Below are 25,492 nucleotides of genomic sequence, written 5' to 3' on the forward strand. Positions count from 1 at the left end.
ATATAAATATTGCACGTGCATTTCAGTTTATATTATGTAAAACAGTATAAACAAGTCGTATGAAATTTTAGTTTGTACTGACTTCACTAATACTTTTTATGTAGCCTGCTGTAAAACTATGCAAATATCTAGATGACTTGATGTACCCCCTGGAAGACCTGTGCGTACCGTCATGGGTACACGTACCCCTGGTTGAGAACCACTGCTCTAGCCAACCCACCTATTCTCAAACAGGCTTCCTGCTTCTGATAGACATTGCAAAGAGTTTCTTGGTATTTGTCTTTATGTGTTTGGTTGCTTTTCAGATTCCTCTTTGCATTACTAATTTCCATTTTACCTGCTATAGTTATGCTCCTTTCTGTTGGCTTCACTTGGGTTGATTTTACTTTTTTTTTTTTTAAGGATACCTGTTTGCTCAAATAACCTCTAGAACGTTGTCTCAACTTCATATATAGCAGCTCTGAAACCTAGTGGTTAGAGCCCTGGCAATAGGTCACATTAGAAACAGAAACATAGGCAAACACACTTTTGTGTTTATATTGGGGTTGATGCAGAAATTACTAGGTGAAATCTGTGGTCTGTTTTGCAGATCAGGTCATAACGTCCCTTGTGGCCTTAAAATCTATGAAATGTGCATGTAGACCCTGGTAATTACTGTGGCAAGTGATTGGTGAATGAAAATATGACAAAATGGAAAGTGTCCAATTCAATATGTGTACTTGGCAAATATGTGAAATAGTGTATGTTGTGGTGTACATGACATAAATTTAAAAAATTAATGTTTGCTACAAGTGTTTTAAAGAAAGTCAAACAGCTAGCCCTGGTGGAAGCCACCAACTTAGCACCCTGAACTGGAGTTTGTTGAAGTGCTAAACCAGCTTTTCACAGCAGTAGCCTCTTCTGTGTGTGCAGAGAATCAACTTCTCTGTAGGAGAATAACTAAAAAATGCAAACCAAGACTGAAATCTATTACAGTATTTAGATCAAGATTTGCTGATTTAAAGCGTGATTACAACTGGTGATTTATATCACTTTGATTTAGATCAGGCCACCCTGGTATTAGAGCAACGGTGTCAAACTGTGGCATGTACTTAATTATGGTCTCGGGTATGAATTTATGACTGGGTATTCCCCTTGGTCCACAGCAGATTACCAATGTCAGTGGAAGGTTTATGCAAGGGACCAAAGGGAGTATGTGGTATTTATGTAATAACCATTAGTTAGTGTTTATTAAATGTATTGCAGTAATGCCTAAAGGCCATACTCTGTAGTTCCTTTACTCCACAGACAGACTGTGCAAATAAGTGGATTTAAAATCTGCAAACCCACAGTCTGCTGTCCATCATCAAAATGTCTCCCTCACTTATGTACACGGTGAAATGGGTCCTGGGCAAAGTTAAGATGGTTTGTGTATGTGACATCCAGCTTAAGGCACCCAGAACTGTGAGCCATTGTGTAACCCTTCTGCCTCAACAAGTGAATGCTTTGCTGCTGCTGCTAAACTGTGTCTCAGCTCCCTGCCACACCAGCCTGTCTCCGTTGCTAGCAAACTCTTCAAGACTCAGCCAATCTAAACCTTGCCTTGCAGATAACTATCTGAGAGCCCCAGTTCCCAAATGCTGCCAACACATCTTCCTGCAGAATTTCAGAAATGATTAGGTTTGCTGCCTCCAAAGAGACAGAGCACATGCTAGCCTGTTAGGTTAACCTTGACTTCAATACACAATGCTGAGATGATTTTGTAATAGAAGAAGTTGTTTATTAGCGAAGAACAAAGATTTAAGTAACGCCAAGCAAGGGAAAAAAGCTTGATACCTTTTTAAACATATATATAAATGTGCTTTCATTGTCCTCTGCCAGCAATCCAGACAGACAGACAGGTGAATCCCATTCCTTTGTCTAGAGTAAGCGTATGACGTATACACTACCTCCCAAACCTATTTAAGAAAATATTTCCAGTACACATATATCATCTTCTGAATACAACCTGTACATACATCACACAGTGATTTTCAGGATGTGGTCAGTTTACATATGGTACCGTACATGTCACCTTTTAGATACATGTTATGACAACAGTGTGTTGGGGGAAATGAGTGCATCAGGTCTGATATAGGTTACAGTATGGTGGTCCCTCAGCCAATTGGCATTGATGGGCTCCTAGGGTCACAGTGTGCCCATAACTATGTTTCCTTATGTTCTGATGTTTATTGGGGGGGGGGGTGTTTGGTGTCACCTTAACACCTTAACTTTTCTGAAATTTAAATAAAGCTACAAAGTTCTCAACATTTTTTCCCTATTAAGTTTTATTTATATTATAGTAGTATTCCGAATGTCCTTATCAGGATGGGGGGATGTTAGTGCCCAGCACAAACACAGAGGAAGAGACAGCCCCATTCCCAGGCTAACAAATATTTTGTCTGTGAATTCAGAAGACGTTGACATAATTTTTTAATGAACCTTATCACTGTTCTGACCTATGTGTTCTTTGCTCTTTCATGCAGTATCCTGGAGACAGTGTGGTAACTGGCCAGGGCCGGATTAATGGGAGACTGGCTTATGTCTTCAGTCAGGTATTCTTTTGCTTTGCGTCAGTTACATGTTGTGAGCTTGACCTTTCAAACTTGCTAATCTTTTGTAGATTTTGTCTAAATTGTTTGTCTTTTAGCGTATCTAAATTATGTAAATTGTCCGTTGAGTTAATATTGTTCCAATATAACAGTGTGATAATGCACAACACGTGGCAGCAGGGTAATAGGAATGTTTTAACAATGTGTAGCAATGGATGAGGGGGCAGTTAGGCAAGGAGAGGCTCGCAGTGTTGATGATAAACTCATTTTGTGAGAGATGTGATCAGGAACATGGGTGGTGAGAATATGGCCTAGAAGATGAGGAGACTGATGTTTGTAGAGGACAGGGAGCTAATGGGAATCTTTCAGGATGGGGGACCTGTTATCACCAATAGGTAAGAAGGCTTGATGGTGATACTTTAACAGACTGGAGTTTTGAAATGACTTGAGTTGGGAGTTTCAGTAATCAAGGCATTAATTCATGATCAAATGATTGAGCAGTGCATGGTGGGCTGGTGGCACGTACAGGATTTGACACTGATCCTGCAATGGGATCTGTGTGGATGGACCGCTAAACCTGCATGGGGCCCTGTCAAAATCAGTGGGGCACTATGAATCACTGCAGTCTGCCTGCTCAAATCTGATTGCAGGCTCAGGCCTTGTGTTTGTTACAGAAGTCATAGCCGGAATTTGGGATTGAGGATCCTCAGGCAAACTTGATTGCTTTGCCGGTTAGAACAACAAAATTTGTTGAAGGGACTACAGTAGATGGAATATTTGGATTTTTCCTTGAAAATATTTTTTTACTTGAGGTATAAAATACCAGCTTTTCGCCTCTGAGGCGGTATTTTGATTTTTTTTCTCATCGTTTAGGCAGCAGTTCTTAGTGCTGTTTCCTTCTCAAACTTCATGGTACACCCTTATATCTTGAGATTCTTCAAGGCAGTCCTAAAGAAACCTCGTAGGCAGCATCTTGTCTTAGTGGAATCTGTTGTAGTAATTTAGATGGAATAAGGGGACCCAAAGAGTCAAAGGTGTTAACATAACCCAGTTACTGCCCAACATTAAACAGTGATAAACAAAGTTCAGGGTTTGGTATGCAGAGACCTCAGCCTTCTTTGTATCAATGTAAACACACTATTAAAATCCTTTTAACCTGTAAACAGTTTAAGCATTTGAAATATGAAGTATTAAATAAGGCTTTTATTTTAGCAGCATCCCTTTTTGCCTTTCCCTTTAGCTGGAGAGTATTTAGAAAGAAGAAACCCCCTTTTTGACAGTGTCTTAAATGCTATTTAAAATGGTAATAACTGTCCTTTTTGGGCCAAGAGAAGAAGTTAGTTGAAATGGGCTGAAGTTGCTGCTGCTGTTAAAGTCCAATCTCATTTCCTAAGAAGACAAGACAAGCACACATGAGGGAGAGAAAAGAGAAGCAAAGATAGAAAATTGCAACTTTGGTCTCTGGAGTGAGTTGACTCTTGTTTGCAGCTTACTGCTGCAAAACATAGGCACAGCACATGGTCTTATAAGCCACTCTGAGACCTGGCAAAAATGTTGTATTAATTTAGATGGAATAAAGGGGCCCAAAGAGACAAAGGTGCTAACATAAGCCACTCACTGTCCAGCATTAAAGTGTGTCAAATAAAGTTCAGGGTTTGGTATAAAGAGACCTCAGCCTGCTTAGAACCATGGCAAATACACCATTAAATATCCTTTTAACAATTGTTTTAAAGTTCGGGTTTTTTAAAACCGTTTAGTGTCCTAAGAAGACAAAACAAGGCGAATGCACAAAAGAGAGAAAAAATAGTAAAGATAGAAAATTTGAGTTCTGTCTCTGGAGTTGACTCTAAGTTGCAATTTTACTGATGAAAAAACACAGGCACAGCACAGGTTCTTATGGCAAACTTGAACCAGCATCGGGCTTGTTAGGACATAGTTTTTAGTTGCCTCTTCCAGGTCACAGGCTTACAGCAGTGTTGCAAACTATAGTCTTATTAGACTCTTACTAGACAGAAGGACTGAGGAGAGGGCTGGGAAAGAAGAAAAAATAAGGTGGGCGGGAGAAAAGAACACATGGGATAGGGAAACAGTCGCACATCCCAGGTAGTGTTTGTGATTCAACTGGAGCTGGTGGAGGTGGCAAAGTCATTTAGGTTCCTTTGCTCTGGTCAGACACTTTTCAAACTTGGGACAAAAAATGTCCAGAGTCCCAATAAATGGTGGCAGCCATAATGGTGAAACTCACTCCAGTAGCCAGTTTTTGTCCCCAAAGCCACTTTCTTTTAAAAAACCCAAAAAGGGGCAAAATATCCCATACCCTCATTATTTTGTCTACCTATTCAACCTAGTTTTCAACACCCATTTTGGCTCATTAATTTTTGGTTCCACACTTTTCTTGTTTACCATTCATGGTGTCAACACAGTCCTTGAGTTATATTAGGAGGCCTTTTTTGTTTGGATTAATGCAGTCTTTCTGCCTCACTTTTGCACCTTTTCCAATCAACATTTGTTGTGATAGGTGATTGTGACATCTCATGAATTTACACTCACTTTTCACAGCTAATCTCACAGTTAGGGTAAATTTGTAGGCCCAGTTATCACAAGTCTTAATCGAGTCATAAAAGCATTGACTAAACCTTAATTCATGTCTGTATTTGACAGTGAAGATAAACTATCACTGTAACAAGCCAGGCCTTTCTTGGTTATCCCCTCGTGAGAGGATGTTACCCTGCAGGCTCCCAGCCTCAGTCCCTCCCCGTACTTCTCCAACTCACTCTCGGGCTCAGAACACCTTTGTCATGGGGTAGTTGTTATACATTATTATAAATGTCTCAAAGACATTAGCAGTGAAGTCCCATCTTGTAACTCAGACAGCTCTGTCTCAGCAGCCTTTTTCACTCTCAACTCTTCTATAGTCCCCAATCTTCCTTTAAACCGAGCGATCCTGGGCTTATCCCCATTGTGCTCTAATGGTGGTCAAAGGTTCAAATGAAGCAATAACACAACCAGTGACTGCCTGCCCTGGGCTTAATAAAAGACTCATGTCCTTTCTGCATTGTTTCCCAGCTCCCCAACACACTTCTGGCTCCAGAGACTCCATCTCATGCTGTCCATGCTTCCCTGCTTCTGGTCGCTCTCTCCTTTTTTCTTGCTCCCAAGCCTCCTTATATAGCTCCTGTTCCCAGGTGCTATCCCTCCTAAACAGGACCAGCCAGGGTGCATCTGTTCAGTCACAAGAGGACTGAGACCCTCTCCATTAATGGGGCTCAGTCACCCTGTGATAATTACATTAGCCAGAACAGTCATTGCTGTGTGAGCTTGGGCAAGTCACTTCTCTCTGTGCCTCTGTTTTCCCTTTCCCACTTCGTCTGATTTGTCTTATTTAGGTTGTAAGCTCTTTGGGGCAGGGGCCATATCTTGCTATGTGTGTTTACATCTTGTTGTTTGCTAGTGCAATAGGGTCCTGATCACAGCTGGGGCCTCGAGGTGCTACTGTAATACAGACGGTAGTAAAAGAGGAAAAGATACTCTTGTTGAATGGGAGAGAAAATAAAAGCAGGGGGGACACAGTACGTTCATTAATTATTTTTAATGTAAAGTTTAATGGTATAATACACATAAAATAGATGTCTGATGTGAGAAAAGTTGTATTTTTGAGGAAAAGCAAAGAGGCTGATTAATAATCAAGGTGGTGAGGAATGGAGATGGGAAAGCAAAATAAAATAGAATGGGAGGGGAAACACAGGTGGAAATACAGTGGGATGAGTTTACTGTTCAGTAACAACCGTTCACATCAGGGTGAGGCAAGTTTTCAGGTTGATTTGAGAATTGTTTTCTACAATGAGGATACCACTGGAAAGCCTAGGCTGCATGAATCTCAGAATGCAAGGTCAGATTCTGATCCCCCATTAGTTATATGCCAGAGGAACTCTACTGTAGTTACTATTGATTTATACCAGCGTAACTGAGAGAGAGAATCAGGTCTCAAATGTATGACCCCAACATTATCTTGAAAAAACTAACGCAAGAATATAATTTCATTTGACAATTGAACTGTTTCTATGTGCAATTTTAAAATGTGTTTTTCTTCCAGGATTTTACTGTATTTGGAGGGAGTTTGTCCGGTGCTCATGCCCAAAAGATCTGCAAGGTAAACATTTTAGAGGAGAAAAGAGCAAGTTTCCAATGCCTCTCTGGCAATATGTTGTGCTACTGCCTTGAATAACCCGATCTGAGAATGGCTTGGACTCTGCTATATGTTGTTATCAAGATGAAAGTTGCTGTTGCTGCTTTGGAGATCAACTGGCCCAGAAGAATATATCACTGCCCTTATTCAGCCCTTACCATCGTCTATTTTTGTACAATATTTATTTTCCTGGTCAGTTCCTAATATACTTTAAATTTATTATCCACTTCTCCCTTGTGCGTGTTTACCACATGGGGTCTAATTACATGATCGTGCCATATTCATTGCATAGGCTGGGCAGTGAACACTGCAAGGCAGTATGTACATAGAAGATAAGGCAGGGAGTTCTTGCATTCAGCACGGGTTAGATGATTCACTGTGAGGTAGGGGACCCTCACTGAACACTGACTCACTGCATGTGAACCATTTAACTTGCATACAGAATGAGACCAAAGGTTGTAACTGATCATGTAACTGAAGACTATGATAATCCATACACCAAAGGGCAGAGTTAAGGTTACACAAGTGACTTTAATTGTGGCGTTCCCTGACTTTTGGGTGGTTCCCTTTGTAACTGTATGATTTTTGTGTGGAATATGTAGTGATTTTATTTTGTTGGAAGTTTTAGTGGGGCAAATGCACATTAGTAAGTTTAATTTACCTCTGGTGATTTTCAGCTTGAGCTGGGCTGGTAGTGATTGTTCATCTTGTGTAATCAGCAGTTTGTGTGTTTATCTCCAGATCATGGATCAGGCTGTCATGGTTGGGGCTCCTGTAATTGGGTTGAATGACTCTGGAGGAGCCCGTATCCAGGAAGGAGTAGAATCTTTGGCTGGCTATGCTGATATCTTCTTGGTAAGTGGCCTATTAGATGAGATCTACTGATGAAGCACTATATAAGATTTATTATTATTATACAATGGATTTTTAAATTAGAGGAGAGGAAGGGACAATTTACTAAATATAATAAAATACCTTCTGAGTCACATTAAGGTCTATATTCCCATGAATATGTTGGGGTGTAGGTCAGGAAAGCAGAACTTTCTTTAAATGAGACTTACTCCTGGATCTCTGCTCTCTAGTGTGATACAGGTGGAGCTAGCCTAGCTGTTAAGGCTTTTTCCTAGCTTGGCAGTGCATGACGCTCCTTAATCATCATTGTGCACATCCTCACCTCTGACTGGGAATCTAGTCAGTTTCTTCTTGTTCGTAGTTATTGAATACAAACCTGGCAAGGAGCATTTTATAGCAGACACTCTTTCAAGTGCCTCTATAAACAGTAAAAGCAAAGAGATGCAGGAAGAAACATTCTACAGTACATTAGAACCACAGCGAAGACCACGGTCAGGATAGGCACCTTACTCAATGAGGGGGGTAAAACAATAACAGAAAATGTGAAAATGGCAGAAGTGCTAAATGACTTTTTTGTTTTGGTTTTTACCAGAAAGGTTAGGAGTGATTGGATGTCTAACATAGAGAATGCCAGTGAAAATGAGGTACGATCAGAGGCTAAAATAGGGAAAGAACAAGTTAAAAATTACATAGACAAGTTAGGTATCTTCAAGTCACCAGGACCTGATGAAATACATCCTAGAATACTCAAGGAGCTGACTGAGATGATATTTAAGCCGTTAGCAATTATCTTTGAAAAGTGATGGAAGAAGGGAGAGATTCCAGAGGACTTGAAAAGGCCAAATATAGTGCCAATCTATAAAGAAGGGAATAAGGACAACCCGGGAAATTACAGAACAGTCAGCTTAACTTCAGTACCTGGAAAGGTAATGGAGCATATAATCAAGCAATCAATTTGCAGATGCCTAGAAGATAATAAGGTGGTGATTAACAGTCAGCATGGATTTGTCAAGAACAAATCATGTCAAACCAACCTAATAGCTTTCTTTGATGGGGGAACAAGCCTTGTGGATGGAGGGGAAGCAGTAGATGTTGTATATCTTGACTTTAGTAAGGCTTCTGATACTGTCTCGCATGACCCTCTCGTAAATAAACTAGGAAAATACTACCTAGATGGAGCTACAATAAGGTGGGTGCATAACTGGTTGGAAGACTGTTCCCAGAGAGTATCATCAGTTGTTCACAGTCAAGCTGGAAGGGCATATCAAGCGGCATCCCACAGGGATCAGTTCTGGGTCCGGTTTTGTTCATCTAAATCTTCATCAGTGATTTAGATAATGGCATATAGAGTACACTTATAAAGTTTGCAGACGATACCAAGCTGGGAGGGGTTGCAAGTGCTTTGGAGGATTAAAATTCAAAATGAGCTGGACAAACTGGAGAAATGATCTGAAGTAAATAGGATGAAATTCAGTAAGGACAAATGCAAAGTGCTCCACTTTGGAAGGAACAATCAGCTGCACACATACAAAATGGGAAATGACTGCATAGGAATAAGTACTGCAGAAAAGGATCTGGGTGTCATAGTGGATCACAAGCTAAATATGAGTCAACAGGAAAACACTGTTGTAAAAAAAAAAAGTAAACATCATTCTGGGGTGTATCAGCAGGAGTGTTGCAAGAAAGACACAAGAAGTAATTCTTCTGCTGTAGTCAGTGCTAATTACGCCTCAGCTGGAGTATTGTGTCCAGTTCTGGGCATCACATTTCAGGAAAGATGTGGACAAATTTGAAAAAGTCCAGAGGAGAACAACAAAAATGATTAAAGGTGTAGAAAACATGACCTGTGAGGGAAGATTGAAAAAATTGGATTTGTTTAGTCTGGAAAAGAGAAGACTGAGAGGGGACATAACAGTTTTCAAGTACATAAAAGGTTGTTACACGGAGAAGGAAGAGGAATTGTTGTTCTTAACCTCTGAGGATAGGACAAGAAGCAATAGGCTTAAATTGCAGCAAGGGAGGTTTAGGTTGGTCATTAGGAATAACTTCCTAACTGTCAGGGTGATTAAGCACTGGAATAAATTGCCTAAGGAGGTTGTGGAATCTCCATCATTGGAGGTTTTTAAGGGCAGGTTAGACAAACACCTCTCACAAACGTTCTGGATAATACTTAGTCCTGCCATGAGTGCAAGGGGCTGGACTAGATGACCACTCGAGGTCCCTTGCAGTCCTACAATTCTATAAGAGGGGTTTGAAGTAAATATGATGCAAGTACTTCTCACTTGTGAAAATACCTGACAAGTTCAAATGAGAAACAAAAAATACAGCTTGAGAGAGTACCTCTTTATATTCAGTGGTATCTGAGTTAAACATGAAACCATTGAATGTACCACCACTATCAAAATGAAATTGCTGTGTACTATCAAACCAGGTACCATTGAACATAAAATTATTATCAAGGGATTCTGTAGAAAGAACAGTTTATCATAACACAATTCAACATGAGATTGCAAATACTAGTCGTAATCCACAGTGCCCATCTGAGTATTGAAAAGTATAAGAGCAGCTCATGATATGTCCTGTTCTGGATAGGCATGAATGCTGCCATCAAAAATACGTTATCAGTGTTAAATCCATAATCAGTACAGGAATTTAAATGTAACAAAAACCACTGATACGCTGAGATTCCTGATTGCCCTGGGTCCAGGGTTGGTGCAGATCTCTATTTCTAAGACCATAAGAATTGCCATTGGTGGGAAAGGCTCTGCCAACTCCCCACTGCTGAAGCCCATCTCCTCCTGGGGGAATGACTCTGGTATCTCCCCTCCGCTGGAGCATTTCCTCACCACAGGGAAAGACTTGCCGCAATGAAAGGTTCTGGAAAGGGGGAGGCAGCGGGGAAAGGCTCTGGCAGTGGGGAAAGCCTTTCCCTTCTGCCTGCCCCCACAAGACCCTTTCACTGACACACTGTAGTGTGGATGCAGCCTTCTTTTCACTGCAGCACATAGCCACAAATACCCTACACTCTGCTGATAGTGGTTAGTGTAGACGTAGGCTTAGAGTGGCAGGATTCAGTGTGTCCCCTTTTTTTGTTTTATTTTTCCTCCTTTCTGTTACCTGCAGCTACATCCTGAGCCACCCACATACATACATTGCTGTCCACTGTCTACTGCCACCATACCCCACCCAGTATAACCCACTCATCCACCCCTTCAATAGACATACTATAGGATAGGAGCCCTGCTTTTTGAAAGGCCTCGTACAGTGTCTCAGAGCTGGGCTTCCTCGTGCAGACCTCGTATGCCAATTCAATTTTAGGCTTTTAGTGCTCATTCAAATATTGAGAAATGTGGAAACCCAAAGCATTTCTGCTGAAAGTGTTTCAGCAGAGCCCAGCTAGTGCCCCATGCCAATACGAAAATATTGCTGATGCTTTTTGAAGAGGCAAAACGTTTTGACTTATGTAGTGGAGGGCTTGATGCCAGTATGGTGGTGGTGTAGGGAGAGGTTGTCAGTGGGGGAGGGTTGCTAGTGACTAAAACAGCTGGTCCTATAATGAAAGGTTGAGCTTTGTCCAGAATACAGGTATGTGGATCCTGCATGCCAGAATTAAAAGAGAGGATGGCACAGAAAATTCTTATATCCATTCTTCACATCCAAAAAGGCTGTCTGCATTCTCTTTTGTCATTTCTTTATTGTAAAATTGAGTGTGTTTGAGAAAATATATGTTCCTCTCCTGCCTGTCATTGGGGATTTTTGTGGAATCTTTGTAAATCTTATGACTTGCTTTTTTCTTCCCTTTGATGTATGTCTATTGGAAGCTTTTGCAGGGATGTAAGAATCAGGAGATCTTTATTATAATTGGTTGCTTCTTTGCTCTTGCAGAGAAATGTTCTGTGCTCAGGAGTAGTCCCACAGATCTCCCTCATCATGGGTCCCTGTGCTGGTGGAGCAGTCTACTCGCCTGCTTTAACAGATTTCACATTCATGGTGAAGGTAAGTGTGACCCTAAGAACCCCTCAAAGCCAACTGGCAAAGGGTTCACTATTCTGTAACAGCAACTCCTAACAAGCTTGACAAATTCACTACACCTAGCACACTGCTTTCATAGTATTTGTCCATAAAGACTGTCATATGAGGTCTTTAATAAAAGCCACAATCACACAGGTCATTAATAGCATTGTGAAATGTACGTACAAATACTGTGTAAGAAGTGATGTGTGTGTTTGAAAAAATATATAAAATATGTTCCTAAATGTCTGAATCAAGGCAGAGTTGACAAACAGGTTTCTGCCAGACAAAGGATATACTCACCTGTCTGCCCCGGTTCACATGTAAATTTAAGCATTGTAAGCCAACACAATGGAAGCCCCGTTTGCATACAAAGTCAGCACGAGGATGTGAAGTCACCATGCAGTCAGCACACCAATGAATAAGCCACGAAGATCATCTTGACTCTGGGGACAGACAATGACGTTGGGGAATATAAGGGAATGCAAAAAGACACCTATTTATCCTGCACCTGAGAAAGTAATCAGTTTGATTTACAATCATGAAAATGGGATCCCAACCAGCCTTAGTTGGAAACTCTGCAAGCAAGTTTTGGGTGAGATTCATAGATTCTAAGGCCAAAGGGACCATTGTGATCACCTAGTTTGACCTCGTGTATAGCACAGGCCATAGAACTTCCCCAAAATAATTCCTAGAGCAGATCTTTTAGATAAACATCTAGTTTTCATTTAAAAATGGTTAGTGATAGAGAATCCACCATGACCCTTGGTAAATTGTTCCCATGATTAATTACTGTCAACTTTAAAAATATACTTCTTGTTTCCGATCTGTATTTCTCTAGCTTCAGCTCCCAGTCATTGGATTGTGTTATACCTTTCTCTGCTAGACTGAAGAGCCCATCATGAAATATTTGTTCTTCATGTAGAAATAGACTGTAATCAAGTCACCCCTTCACCTTCTCGTTGTTAAACTAAATAGATTGAGCTCCTTGAGTCTGTCATTAGAAGGCATATTTTCTAATCCTTTAATCATTCTCATGGCTCTTCTCTGAAGCTTCTCCAATTTATCAGTATCCTTCCTGACTTGTGAACACCTGAATTGGACACAATATTCCAGCAGTGGCTGAACCAGTCCAAATACAGAGATAAAATAACCTCTCTAGTCCTACTCAAGATTTCCCTGTTTATGTATCCCAGGACCTTATTAGGTGTTTGGTCACAGCATCACACTGGGAACTCATGTTCAGCTGATTATCCACCAGGATCCCTAAATCTGTTTGAGTCACTGCTTCCCAGGATAACATTCCCCATCCTGTAAGTATGGCCTGTAGTCTTTGTTCCTAAATATATACAGTAGACCTCAGAGTTACAAACTGAACCAGTCAACCACACACCTCATTTGGAACCAGAAGCACACAGTCAGGCAGCAGTAGAGACACACCCCACACCCCCCCCAAAAGGGGCAAATACAGTATGTAAACTACTAAACTTAAACTACTAAAAAAAATTAAATAGATTAAATTTTAAAAAAAAAGTCTTGACAAGGAAATGAGACTGTTCCTGCACTTGTTTGATTTAAAATAAGATGGTTAAAAGCAGCATTTTTCTTCTGAATAGTAAAGCTTCAGTGCTATATTAAGTCAAGGTTCAGTTGTAAACTTTTGAAAGAATAACCATAACATTTTGTTCAGAGTTACGAACATTGCAGAGTTATGAACAACCTCCATTCCCGACGTGTTCATAACTCTGAGGTTCTACTATACATTTACATTTAGCTGTTAAAAAATGCATATCGTTTGCTTGTGCCCAGTTTACCAAGCAATCCGGATCAAACTCTGTCAGTGACCTGTCTTCTTCATTATTTACCATTCCCCCCATTTCTGTCTCATCTGTAAACTTTATCAGTGAATGATATTTTCCTCCAGTTCATTGATTTAAAATGTTAAATAGTGTAGTGCCAAGGACCAATCCTTGTGGGATCCCACTGAAAACATACCTTCTTGATGACAATTCCCCATTTATAATTAAATGTTGAGACCTATCAGTTAGTCAGTTTATAATCATTTTAATGTGTAACATGTTCATTTTTTAATCCAAATGTCATGCTGTACCTAGTCAAATGCCTTGCAGAAAGCTAAGTATATTACATCAATGCTGTTATCTTTATCAACCAAACATGTAAACTCATCAAAAAAAATATCAAGTTACTTTGACAGGATCTGTTTCCCATAAGCGCAGATGATTTGCATTAATTACATTACCCTTCTTTGGTTCATCATTAATCAAGATGAGATTGCTTTTGGACAGATGGTTAGCATGTTAAAGTTTAGTCTCTAGAAAGCATATATTGATTTTGTTTTATATGTCATCCTTCTGCTCCCAGTATCCTTACGATCTCATAAATCTTAGCCTTTTGTGACAAACTTGTGTTTGTTTTCCCTATAAATCTATCTCAGTGCTGTGATGTTATATGGGAACTATTGTCAGTAAATCAAACAAGCTGGTGTGTACACTGTCCCCTTGTGAATAGCAAACTTGGTATTTCTGTGAGTAGGCACTGATGGGCTGGATATCACAGGGGAATGCTTCAAAGGAGCTCAGGGAATGGGTTGCACCTACTGCTAACCTGCAAAGAAAAGTGAGGTCTAGCATTGCCCTCAGGACATTGCTTGGGTAGCTAGCAGGCTGTTGTTGTCAGGCAGCTGACACCCAGTTAAGCACCATCAAGTCTCACACTGGAGGCAGGGCGGGCAACAAAGTTACTCACAGTCTTGGGCACCCTGAAAGAGCACCGCAGTGGGAATATAGCATCTGTTGATAACATGGAGCAATCTCATCTAGATTTAGAATCATGGATGTGCTTTCATCTTTGGAACACCTTAGGAATTAGAATCCCCTACAGAAACTTCATTCATACAAGAGCTGCTAGCAATGGCGTTATGCCATATTTTAAATAAAGAACACTTGAATATTTTCCCCAAAAAGCAGTTTTATGCTTATTTTTTTGCATTGGAAATATACTGTCTTCCTTGGGTCTGTTGGATGTAGATTGAGAGCTTTCGCAGCCCTTAAATAAAGGGGTTGGGATGCTGAATATTTAACAAAGAAAGTTTTTTCCCCTAAAATAGCTATATAATTCAGAGGTTTAAACAGTCTAAATAACAATCATTTCCCCGCTCAATCAGTTGTACCAATTTTTCTAAGGGAAACAAGTTCTGAGTATTTTTACATTTAAAAAAAAAAAAAAACAGAAGAAGGAACTTTAAAAAACTTTCCAGTTTCCATCATATACAGTAACTCCTCACTTAACATCGTCCCTATTAACATTGTTTTGTTGTTACATTGCTGATCTATTAGATAACATGCTCGATTAAAGTTGCACAATGCTCCCTTATAACGTTGTTTGGCCTCCTGCTTTGTCCACTGCTTGCAGGATTCTCTGGAAGAGCAGCCCATTTTCATAGGGGCTTGGAACCAGGGTGGGCCAGCAGCCCCCCTATTAGTGCCCCTAAGTTCCCTGTGCTGGGCAGTTCAGGTGTCCCTCCCACTGCTGCCCTGCTTCTCCTGCCCTCTGCCTTGGAGCTGCTCCTGGGAGCCTCCTGCTTTCTGTGGAGGGGGGAAGAATTGTGCTGATGTCAGGGTGTCCTCTTCCCCCCCGCTCCTCCACAGAGGAGGTGAGGAGGGACATGACAGGGCTCAGGAGGGAGGGAGTTTGCTGGAAACTGCTGTTCTACTTAAAAGGGCAGCGTACTTAAAGGGACAATGCTCGTCTCTGTCTCTCTCACACGCGCACACACACGGTGTGTGTCTCTGTCGCACACACATGGAATCTTCTCAGGCTGGTGGCAACTCACTGACTGAAGCAAGGCCAGGGAAGAGTAGCTATTTGGGTGGGTTCTGCTGGGGTTGGGTTGGAGGAGGTGGGGAAGGAGAGAGATGATCTCCCAAGCTTTCCTCTGTATTTCCAGAAGCAGAATTTTGGCCCTGTAAAGGGCTGCAGACAGACACTTGTTATGGGAGTTGGTTACATCTAAGATTACCAGTAACTGAAAGCTATTAAAGGAAAAATGTACTGTCTCTTCTGTTGGTGTGCTTTCTGCAGTTGACTATACAAGAGACATATTGAAGCTGGCTATACACATATACAGAATTAGGCAGTTTTTCTAGCTGAAACTTTTGTGTGGCTTTCACAGAAAAAGTAGGTATTTTACTCTTCCCAAATCTCCTAATCTAGTACTGACAAGACTTTGTTTAGCTTAGTTTGGGACATAAAATAATTGCACTGTTGATGCAATTGTGTGTAAACCAGAATGAACTTTTGTCCCAAAATTATTTTTCTGCATAAGCTGAGAAAGAAACTGTGCAGACAGGTAAATACATCAAGAATAAAAGATGTGGGAAAATGCCAAAACTGAAGAGGCACTGGAGTGCCTTTGGATTAGGGATGGGTTTTGTTTTTCACTTAGTCAGGAATTCAGTCTCAGGCTTCATTCTCTGTCTTTAGAGAAAAATGCAGAGTACTCTATCCAAATTAACAACACACAATCTGTGGGAAATGGTTACATTTTCTGGGGATTTTCAACTAAATATGTTGCTTAATTAATCTTGACTCTAAAAAAACGGGACCTTGAAGAAATTTCTTCTCTGTTTCACCTTTTTTCATATCCCTTTAGGGAAAGTATGAGAGAGGAAGAAAATCACCTATATTTTTCTATCAGTGAAGTGCTGTTGCAGCTTGGAACTCACACTTCACAGTCTCCTTTTTCAGGACACATCCTATCTGTTCATCACTGGCCCTGATGTAGTCAAGTCGGTTACCAATGAAGATGTTACCCAGGAACAGCTTGGGGGAGCAAAGACACACACTGCAGTATCGGGTGAGAGCTGATGATTTTACTTCGTTAGCATATGATCCAGTTTTCCAAACTGAATGAATCAGCAGTTTCAGCATAGATGTTAGAACTACTTTTTCTCACTAGGAGCCACCATGTGAAATTCTTCACTAAAGGTTATGGGGTTTGAGGCACTGGATTTTGGGCACTGAACAATAGTAATTATTTTTGCACTTTGTAGTATATCCATGGAATAACAACTACTAGAAGTGCATTGAAGGTTTTAAGCAAGAATAATATGATGCTTTCACACATGAGCGGGAGTTTGTATATATTTTCAAGCCTTTTAAGTCATTTTAACTCAAGACTATAGTGTTTTACTGCATTATGGTAGCAAACCTGTGGCTGAATTTGCCATCCCTTTCCAGCATTTCTTTTCATTCCCTTCTAATGCTTCTCTTGCTCTTTTGGAACAAAGTTACCTATGTGACTTCTTGACTTGGAGATGACTTTAAAAAAAAAAAAAGAGAGAGACTAAACAAAATCTGACTAGCAGGAGTTGTATGGCTGTGAAAGTCTACTTTTTTGTTTAAAGAAAGAATGCTGAAACAAAAAAGAAATGTTGCCATAGTTACAGCTGAAGCTAGTTCTTCATTTTAGGCTTAATTTTGTCCCCCTTTCTAGCTTTGAGAAAACTGAATTAAACCCATGTGAACATGTCTGTGTGAGATGATGCTAGAGTTAGGTATTTTAAGGGAAGCTAAGGGGATGTTGGACAAAGTAATTTTTGGAGATGTGGTTATTAATATTTTAATAAAATTATCCATTCTTAGAAATTGTCAAGTCTCAGAAGCCTTTTTCTGGCTCATATCTCAGAAAAGACTTGGCATAGCTCCAAAACTGTCTTATTCTGTTGGCCTCTGTGAGGACTGGTGCCTTTAGCTAATTTAGTGGAGTTGGTTTGGTCAATCATTTACTTACTAAAAGTAAGTCTATGTGAACACTCTGCATCCCTGAATGGGGCCCAGACAGGCCTCATGGCCTTGTAGACTTTATAAGGCTCAGATCAGAGTAGGCTGTCCATTTGCAGAGGAAGGGGAATGTTAAGCATAGGAAGGAGGGAATGTGGTATGCATGGAATGTGAGCAAAGGGGTATATAGGGGTGCTTATGGGTATCACTGCAGACATTTACCATTTCTACTGCATCCATCGCTGTAGTATCTAGGCATTAAATACACCAACAAAGCGTGAGGAGCAGTGTCAATTGGTGTCTGGGAATGGACAACTTTTTCCACACCTCAGTAGTCTCCCCCATGAGTAGGAATATTCATAGGACACTTGAAGACGAAGTGAAGATTACATACCTGTAACTGGAGTTCAAGATGAACTCTACATAGTCACACTTCCCCAACTACCTTTCCCCACTTCCTCACAGTCCTGCTTACCAAAGAACCTAGGATTAAAGAGGAGAAGGAACTGCGGGGGATGGAGCACTCATGCCCCTTTTATATCCTTGCTATGCAATGTTCTGTGTTCACTATGAGGCCGAAGAAAGCGCACGAGTAACTGCTGGCAAGAGTTCTACCATTCAGGCTGTACTGGTCAAAGCCTGGCATGAGTGTACGTGCAGAGTCCATCTCAAAGAACTCTGATTACAGGTGAGTAACCTTCATTTGGGTCTAATACAACATCCTGGCGTCTAACCACAATGGGCTTCAAAAAGTAGTAAAGCTATTTTTTAAAATACAAAGATAAGGAGAGCTATCCAGAGCTGTCAAGGAGGAAGATTGACATGCTTAGATGCTTCTCAGACACTTCAGCCTTACTGGAGTTGAAAACTTGATGGCTCTGCTGGCTTCAAAAATGTTGATATGGTTGATGACTTTATTGACGTGTGTTAGAAAATCCAAATGGAAGCCTTATAAAGTAGTATTATTTTGGCTTTTTTCTCCAGGGGTCGCACATAGAGCCTTTGAGAATGATGTAGATGCTTTGCTCAATCTCAGGGAGTTCTTTAATTACCTACCTCTCAGTAACCGTGATCCAGCCCCAGTTCGCAAATGCCATGATCCTAGGTAAGTGAGGGGCTTGCACATGATCTCTCAGACGTTGATGTCAGTTTAATGTCATGTATTTTTCTGGCAGTGTGAATACAAGGAAATGAGCATCTTGCAGCTGGACTTCTGATTTTGGCCGCCTTCACTGATTAATTCCCTCTTCCAACATGTATGTGCGGACATGTTTTGTTAGCTCTTTGTTTAGGAAGTTTTATATGTATACTTTGTTTAGCAGTTTTATAAATCATTGTCCCTTAGCTACCAGAAATACAGTATTAACCATTACAAAAATGAACTGATCAGTCACTGTTTACAGATTCATCCTGTGATCCTGTCAGGCAGGAATAAGTTATAGGACAAATCTTTTTACCCAGAAACAATATCTCCAGGATGATGTGTTTTCTTAAACAGGAGGACATTTCTGCCTTTTCTGATATTAACAAACCAAGAAAGTCTATTATACTGATTAATATTCTGAGAAGTTTGTCACATGTTGTTTGTAGTCTTTTGCCATGTATGAACTCGATGAGTAAATTTTCCATATCAGTAGAATCCCATGTGGATTTTGTTTTTTTTAAACAATTACTCTAATATGGGGCAATTTATTTTTTTCTGTGAGAGGCTACCAATAACCTTGCAGCTACTAACAGATGAGAGCTTAATTCTCTATTTCCTAGACTGGGATCCATTTCCACTAGCAAGCCTCAGAAGGATTACCACATGATCTCTGTGTAATAAATGTTCAATAGTTTGTAATATGAGGTTATGAACTGCATCTCAGTGCTCTAATAATTTGACATGTACAACATATATGCATAAAATAACCTTTTTTACCAGAAATTTCTCCAACATTTCTTGCCATCCGTATTTTTTAATATTTGCTATTCAATGGGTACGCCAACATCTTAAATTAATTTTCTCATATAGTGCTATGAATCAAGATCGCTGGTCTTTTTCCCCCAAATCTAAGCCCATTTCTCTGAGGTAATATGTCTGCCTAAATCCTTGTCCTGTTATATATACGGATATTTTCTTGCAAGGAAAATTGTCAGTAAATGCTATTAAAATTAGTTTCCTCTATAAAAGTTTATTTACAGAGCTGAGAAATATAGGGTTTTATTCTATCCTCATTGAAGTCAGTGGCAAAGCTCCAATTAACTAGCTTTGATCAGGGCCATAATACCTAAATTGAAAGTACTCATCTCACGGGAAAGCAGGCCAATAAAAATTGGTGTTGTTTTCTAAAGGAGTTAGAAGACTCTCTCTTTAGTAAACAATCAGTCAGCCATGAATATTCCATTTCTCTTCCACTCTGAATAACTCTAGTTCATTGTTTCTGTTAAAGTCAGGACTATAGGCAAAAACTAAAGGGAGGCTGTCACTGCCTCTTGGTGCGGTCTTTCGAGGAGTCTCAGCCGCTCTTCACTGAACTTCCTTAGTTTATCCTCAGTCCGGTCCCTAACTGGACCCTCAACCTAATTAAGTCTATCAGCCCTCCAACTGGAGGGCTGGCAGTCTCCCTTACTCTGCTGGCTGTTTTCTTGGTGCGGGGCTGTTTTCTTTGTTATCCTTGGCCTTTCTGCCTCCCTTTCCTTCTCTGTACTCTCCCCTTTATAGCAGGTCTTGTTTACTCTGTTGGTTGCAGCTGTGGGTGCCTGCCTCCATGATTGGCAGTTCTGGCAGCTGCATGGGGGATGTGATCAAGCTGCTTGCTTGTAAACAGGAGGAACTGTTCTCCCCCCCCCCCTCTGTCTACGCTCAATATGAGGTTTATAGACCCCCATTATAGAGGCCCTTGCCAAAGGGTTCCTACAGATTTCTGGAGGTGTAATTTTATTAATCCTTGATAACCTAGAAATGTTACTGCAATTTTCTTGGTCAATAAAAACTAGTATTTTCCTGGATTAGAGTGCCTCAACCAACAACTGCCTACAGTTGGCTGGTTTGATAGTACCATATTACATTTGGAGCAGCTGGTCCATTCTGCGTAGTGGGTCAGTAGAAAGCTGCACCCATTCTCAGCCTTCTCTTACTTGTATAATTCTAACAGCGTCCTCTGGATAACTGCTGGAGTTTTATGATTTGAAGAAGGCTTTGAAACAAGACCAGTATCCTGGGCTAAAAGTTCGTTTTATTGATGGCTATTCTCTCTCACCAAGAGACTGTGGTATTCCTCCAGCACTCCAGAGCTCTGTGTATTTCCTGGAGTGATGGTTTGATGTTTCCATTGTACAGATCCTCTAGGTTACTTGAGATTGGATTCTAAGTATCTTGCAGAATTTTTTACCCATTTATACCCAAACATTTTCTGACAATTGATGTCTCTGAGTCTGTTAAATGTATATCTTATTTTAGTTTTAGCATGATTTAATTAAAACCAGTTGCTTTCTTCAAATTAAGGATTTCTTTAGATAATCATTTTAGGGAAACATTTGGGTAAAATATAACAGCCACATGACAAACTATTTTACTGTGTATTCCTGCCAGTTTTATTCCATTAATAAATGTATTCTCCCTTGAGCAAAAGACTTTGCGGCCAGTGGAGAAAGCAAAGGAGAGTAGTCCCGTCCCCACCCCCTTGCATAACTCAGACAGGAACATCGTCAGCCCATGGATTTGCATTACTGCTTTAGGGCTGATATAAAGAGGAGTAATGTTATTTATTTTAATTTAGACAGGTTGACTAGAGCTTTGTAAGGTTACAGGCAACTTTTTCCTCACCGGTGATTCTCTCCCTTCCCCCTCACACCCTCCAACTGTGTCCAGCCCAATGATTGGGGAGACAAAAATGAGAAGACTTCTCCCCTTTCCCTTAAAACATGGTCTCCTGCTGCTGCTCCTTCCCACTTAATACTTCCAAAACCAAACTATTTTCAGTCTCCCCACATCCTACTGTCTCTTGGTAGCAGCTGGCTCCTGTGTTACTGTGGCCAGCAGAGCCCGCAGCAGACGGAAGATGTACAGATCCTGTAGTCCTGCAAGAAGCCCCCCCCCCCGCTGTTCTACATCTTAATGCACAAGTAGCCAGGTTAAAACTAAGGAATTTTTTTCTCTGTGTTTGGAAGGCTTGGCTGAAGATGCCAGCATACAGATAGAGTCTTGCCAAGCAGACCCCAGTGGGAGGAGTTACAGGTGTATGTCTTCTGTATGGAAATTAATCTCATTTTGTGCATACTCATGTCATTTTTAATTGCTTTGCATTTTGTCTGAAGTAACCGCTTAGTTCCAGAGCTGGACACAGTTGTCCCAATGGAGTCTACTAAAGCCTATGATATGGTCGACATTGTACATTCGGTAAGCCTTCTGTTCTAAAAAAAAAAGTATTTGTGACAAATTATTAAATGGCTCAAAATGCTGGAAGCAAACTAACAGAATGCCACAGGAGACCTACTTAGAGTTAACTCTGTCTTCACAGTAGCCATTCAGATAATTCTTTCTCCATGCATTGATCATAAACCCAGAGGTAACAAAAATTGCAAAAATAAGGAATCTAATGTATGAAAGGAATTTTAGATTTGGGATTTGTCTTTAGGACTCATTTTCCTCTTTCAAATGTTCATCCATCACATAGAAGGAAGACAGTATTGTTCAGGTTTCTTTTCTTAAAAAGTGGTTGACAGTCCCCAGATAAAAAACTGGAAAATAGTACACCTTACTGCACTTATCTTTTTATTTCTCTTAAGTGTTTAAATAATGCTGTGTGTTTTACTGTTTTCCTTAATTTAAAGGGAAACAAACTTTATTTGGTGATTCCAATCTATTCGTAGAAATTTGAATTAAAAGAATTTTATTAAGTTTACAAAGTCAAGCACTCAGAAGTTTGGAAATACCAGAATTAAAGTTGCATGGAATGAGGCACAGGTGTCCTGTGGAAAAAAATAGTATGTGATGTGATGTGATGCAGATGTAGCATTAAGGTTACTTGAGCAATATTCATACTGGAGTTTTGTAACTTTTTTAGTGCTTTATTTTGCAGTCTTAATGTTCTTAACATATTTTTCACATTTTTTAACAAAAAAATAAATATCAAGCGATTGTTACAATCTCCCCTGCAGGTCATCATCAGGGTTTGAATTTTGCACCTCCAGATTCATGGCACAGAGCTCTACCACTTGAGTTAAATGTTTGCTGTAGTATGCTGTTATCCTCTGTGGACCAGCCACAAGGGGATAGTGTGCAACACACTGAAGCAGTGGGTTTCATGTACAAGAATAACTCAACTGTACTGGCAGCGTGCCTTGGCACGTAGATTTTCAGAGAGGCAGTGTAGAAAAAGAGGTGTGAATTGGCTCTTCCATATTAGGGTATAGTCTCAGGTTTGACAGAAGTGACTTTGTCCAGTCTCTAATGAGCCTGTAAAATAGGGGGTGAGGCTGATATTTGCCTGTCTGCTAAAGTAGAGTGTATGTGCATGGACTTATTAATATTGGTCTGTGGAAAAGCTGAAACCGCAGAAATCATGTTCTAATTCAGGGGTTCTCAAACTGGAGGTCCGAACCCCTCAGGAAGTCACGAGGTTATTACGTGGGGGGTCACGAGCTGTCAGCCTCCACCCCAAACTCCTCTTTGCCTCCAGCATTTATAATGGAGTTAAATATATAAAAACGTGTTTTTAATTTGGGGGGGGGGTTGTAGCACTCAGAGGCTTACTATGTAAAAGGGGTCACCAGTACAAAAGTTTGAGAACCACTGGTCTAATGGCTCCCAGCATTTTCCTCTAATCAAATGGTATTCTGATGGGGGAAAGCTTGAGTAACAGGATGCATTTTTATCTGGCAGTTCAGCTGTGGGGAACTGCTTCAGAATGGTGCCAGAGGCTCAGTGGGGTCTGGGAGCATGTTCAGTGTGGGTGGAATGTTCTGAATATTAAGGCACAAACCTCATCACATTCTGCTGCTAGAGCTAAAAGCTTGGCCACATGGGGTGAATTGTCATGGGGGTAAGCAAAGGACTTATCCTCCTGCCAAAATTCAAGCACCTGCTCCAAAGAGAGGATGGGATTTTCACAAGTGCCTTTGTGAGTTAGAGAGAAAAGTCCGACTAATTTTCAATAGGACTTGTGCTCCTAGGCCAGGTGCTGCTGAAAATCCCACCCTGAGGCACAGAGCTGTTTAAAATGTGGTCACGTATTTTTGCATTATTACAGCTGTCAGTCCTTTACCATGTACTCAGAAATAGCTGAACTGTTTTTACTCAAACTTAACAAAACATTCTGAGGCAGAGATCAAGCATGGAAAACTGCAGCCTGAATGATTGGTAGGCAAAGTTATTGTAAGCAACTGAAAACAGGGGGTCATGATAAAGTGTTAGGAACCCATCATATAGGTATCACTACGGCGGTGGGGCACAGAAGGTAATTGGGCTATGAGGGAGGTTTAAAGAACCTTCCTTGCCTGTCCCTGTAGGTGATAAAAGCAGAGCATGGCTGAGAATTGCTTTTCAGGGAGACAGCCCCGTCTTGTTTCTCTTACTGTCTCAGTTAGATAGATGCCATTGACATAGTATGTGCTGCTTCTGTGCAAATAAAATCAAGTCCCAGTTCTGCTCTGTTATGAGCCTCTTACATCCTGTGCAACCCCAATTACTTTGATGGAATTACACAGATTGCTTGTCAGGGAAGAGCATGATGCATTGATCCTCACAGATGAAGCAAAATGCTTTGAATTCACCTGAGTTAAGTATTAATGTGTTGCAAATTAGAAAAGTGCCCTTATTACAGTGGAATCCTTTGAAAGGTTTGTTTTGGTGTCATGCTGAAGGAGTACCCTGATAGAATATATTCAAAAGTAAATACAGCATCGAAAACATATTGACATATGCATTTGTAAAGAAGAGAGATTTATTTTTAAAACCTTCTAATTCCCAAGCAGTTTTTTTTTCCTCTCTGTAACATTGAGATTGTTGTAGCTCGCAGCATCTACCCCTGAGGATTCTGTCCAAATCTCATTCTTGCAGATTGTTGATGAGAGGGAATTCTTTGAAATCATGCCCTCCTATGCCAGGAACATCATTGTTGGATTTGCAAGGATGAATGGAAGAACTGTTGGAATACTGGGTAATCAACCCAAAGTGGCATCAGGTAGGAACTAGGTGCCTGGTGCTGGGAATATATATTTCTAACAAAAGGGTGTTTGTAAACTGCCTGCTAATTCTGTTTTGTTTATTATGCACATTGTGAGGACATATGTCACCATAGTAACTAGGTGTATTTTGAGTGTCTAAAAGTTGGGTCTATGATTCATTTTCCCCTAAAAGTTTAATAGTAGAACAGGTTTTGTGGTAGGACTAGTATTTTATGTCACATATTAATGATCTGGAAAAGCAGGATAAACAGTGGCAAAGTTTCCAGATTATGAGCCTGAATAATTTTGTGTCAAGATTAGAGAAACCAATGAAAAACTTCAGTGGGACTAAGCAAAACTAGTTAGACGGGCAGCATAGCATGATGACAGATAAAATTCCATGTTGACCAGTGTAAAATGATTTATATTGTCTGGAATAAAAACTATTCTCAACTGCTACCACTCAGAAAAGACAACTAGTATCTTTCTGGTCAGCTCAATGAAAACCTCTGCTCAATGTGCAGCTAAGGATGCATAATAAATAAGATACTACTGAAAGAATTCTAAATCCATACTATAAATCAGTAGTACCTCATCACATGGAATATAGTGTTTGGGCTTCTTAGCCAAACAGACACAGCTAGGATTGCCAACCCTCCTGCTTTCGCCGGGAGTCTCCTGGAATAACACTTTATCTCCTGGAGGCTACCTGAGCCAAACCGGGAGATTTTGGGCACTAAAAGTCCGGTGGTGCAGCAGAGCTAAGGCAGGCTCCCTACTTGCCTTAGTTCCACACCACTCCCAGAAGCAGTCGGCATGTCCCTGAGGCCCTGGGGGAGGGTTCCCTCCCAGAACCCACACCCCATCCTACACCCCAGCCCAAAGCACGCACCCTGCACCCCCTCCTGCACCCAAACTCCTT

General features: G+C 40.6%; 1 protein-coding gene across 4 annotated transcripts in view; it reads left to right on the top strand.

The window, feature by feature from the left end:
• PCCB (propionyl-CoA carboxylase subunit beta) overlaps nt 1-25,492 on the top strand; it is a 49,673-nt gene that overhangs the window by 7,791 nt on the left and 16,390 nt on the right. For 3 of the 4 annotated variants that reach the window (XR_006283604.1, XM_043521995.1, XM_043521996.1), the window contains exons 3-10: nt 2,505-2,573; nt 6,664-6,720; nt 7,498-7,611; nt 11,494-11,604; nt 16,387-16,495; nt 18,406-18,526; nt 21,721-21,802; nt 24,416-24,587. Coding sequence is in view for 3 of the 4 variants with exons in the window: in XM_043521995.1 (XP_043377930.1) it covers nt 2,505-2,573; nt 6,664-6,720; nt 7,498-7,611; nt 11,494-11,604; nt 16,387-16,495; nt 18,406-18,526; nt 21,721-21,802; nt 24,416-24,587 (835 nt within the window). In the remaining variant the exon portion in view is untranslated. The remainder of the gene's footprint in view (nt 1-2,504; nt 2,574-6,663; nt 6,721-7,497; nt 7,612-11,493; nt 11,605-16,386; nt 16,496-18,405; nt 18,527-21,720; nt 21,803-24,415; nt 24,588-25,492) is intronic. The other variant, XM_037909731.2, reaches the window with a different exon arrangement.

The sequence above is a fragment of the Chelonia mydas genome, chromosome 9 (genome assembly GCF_015237465.2).
Source record: "Chelonia mydas isolate rCheMyd1 chromosome 9, rCheMyd1.pri.v2, whole genome shotgun sequence".
In the NCBI taxonomy this organism is placed as follows: domain Eukaryota; kingdom Metazoa; phylum Chordata; order Testudines; family Cheloniidae; genus Chelonia; species Chelonia mydas.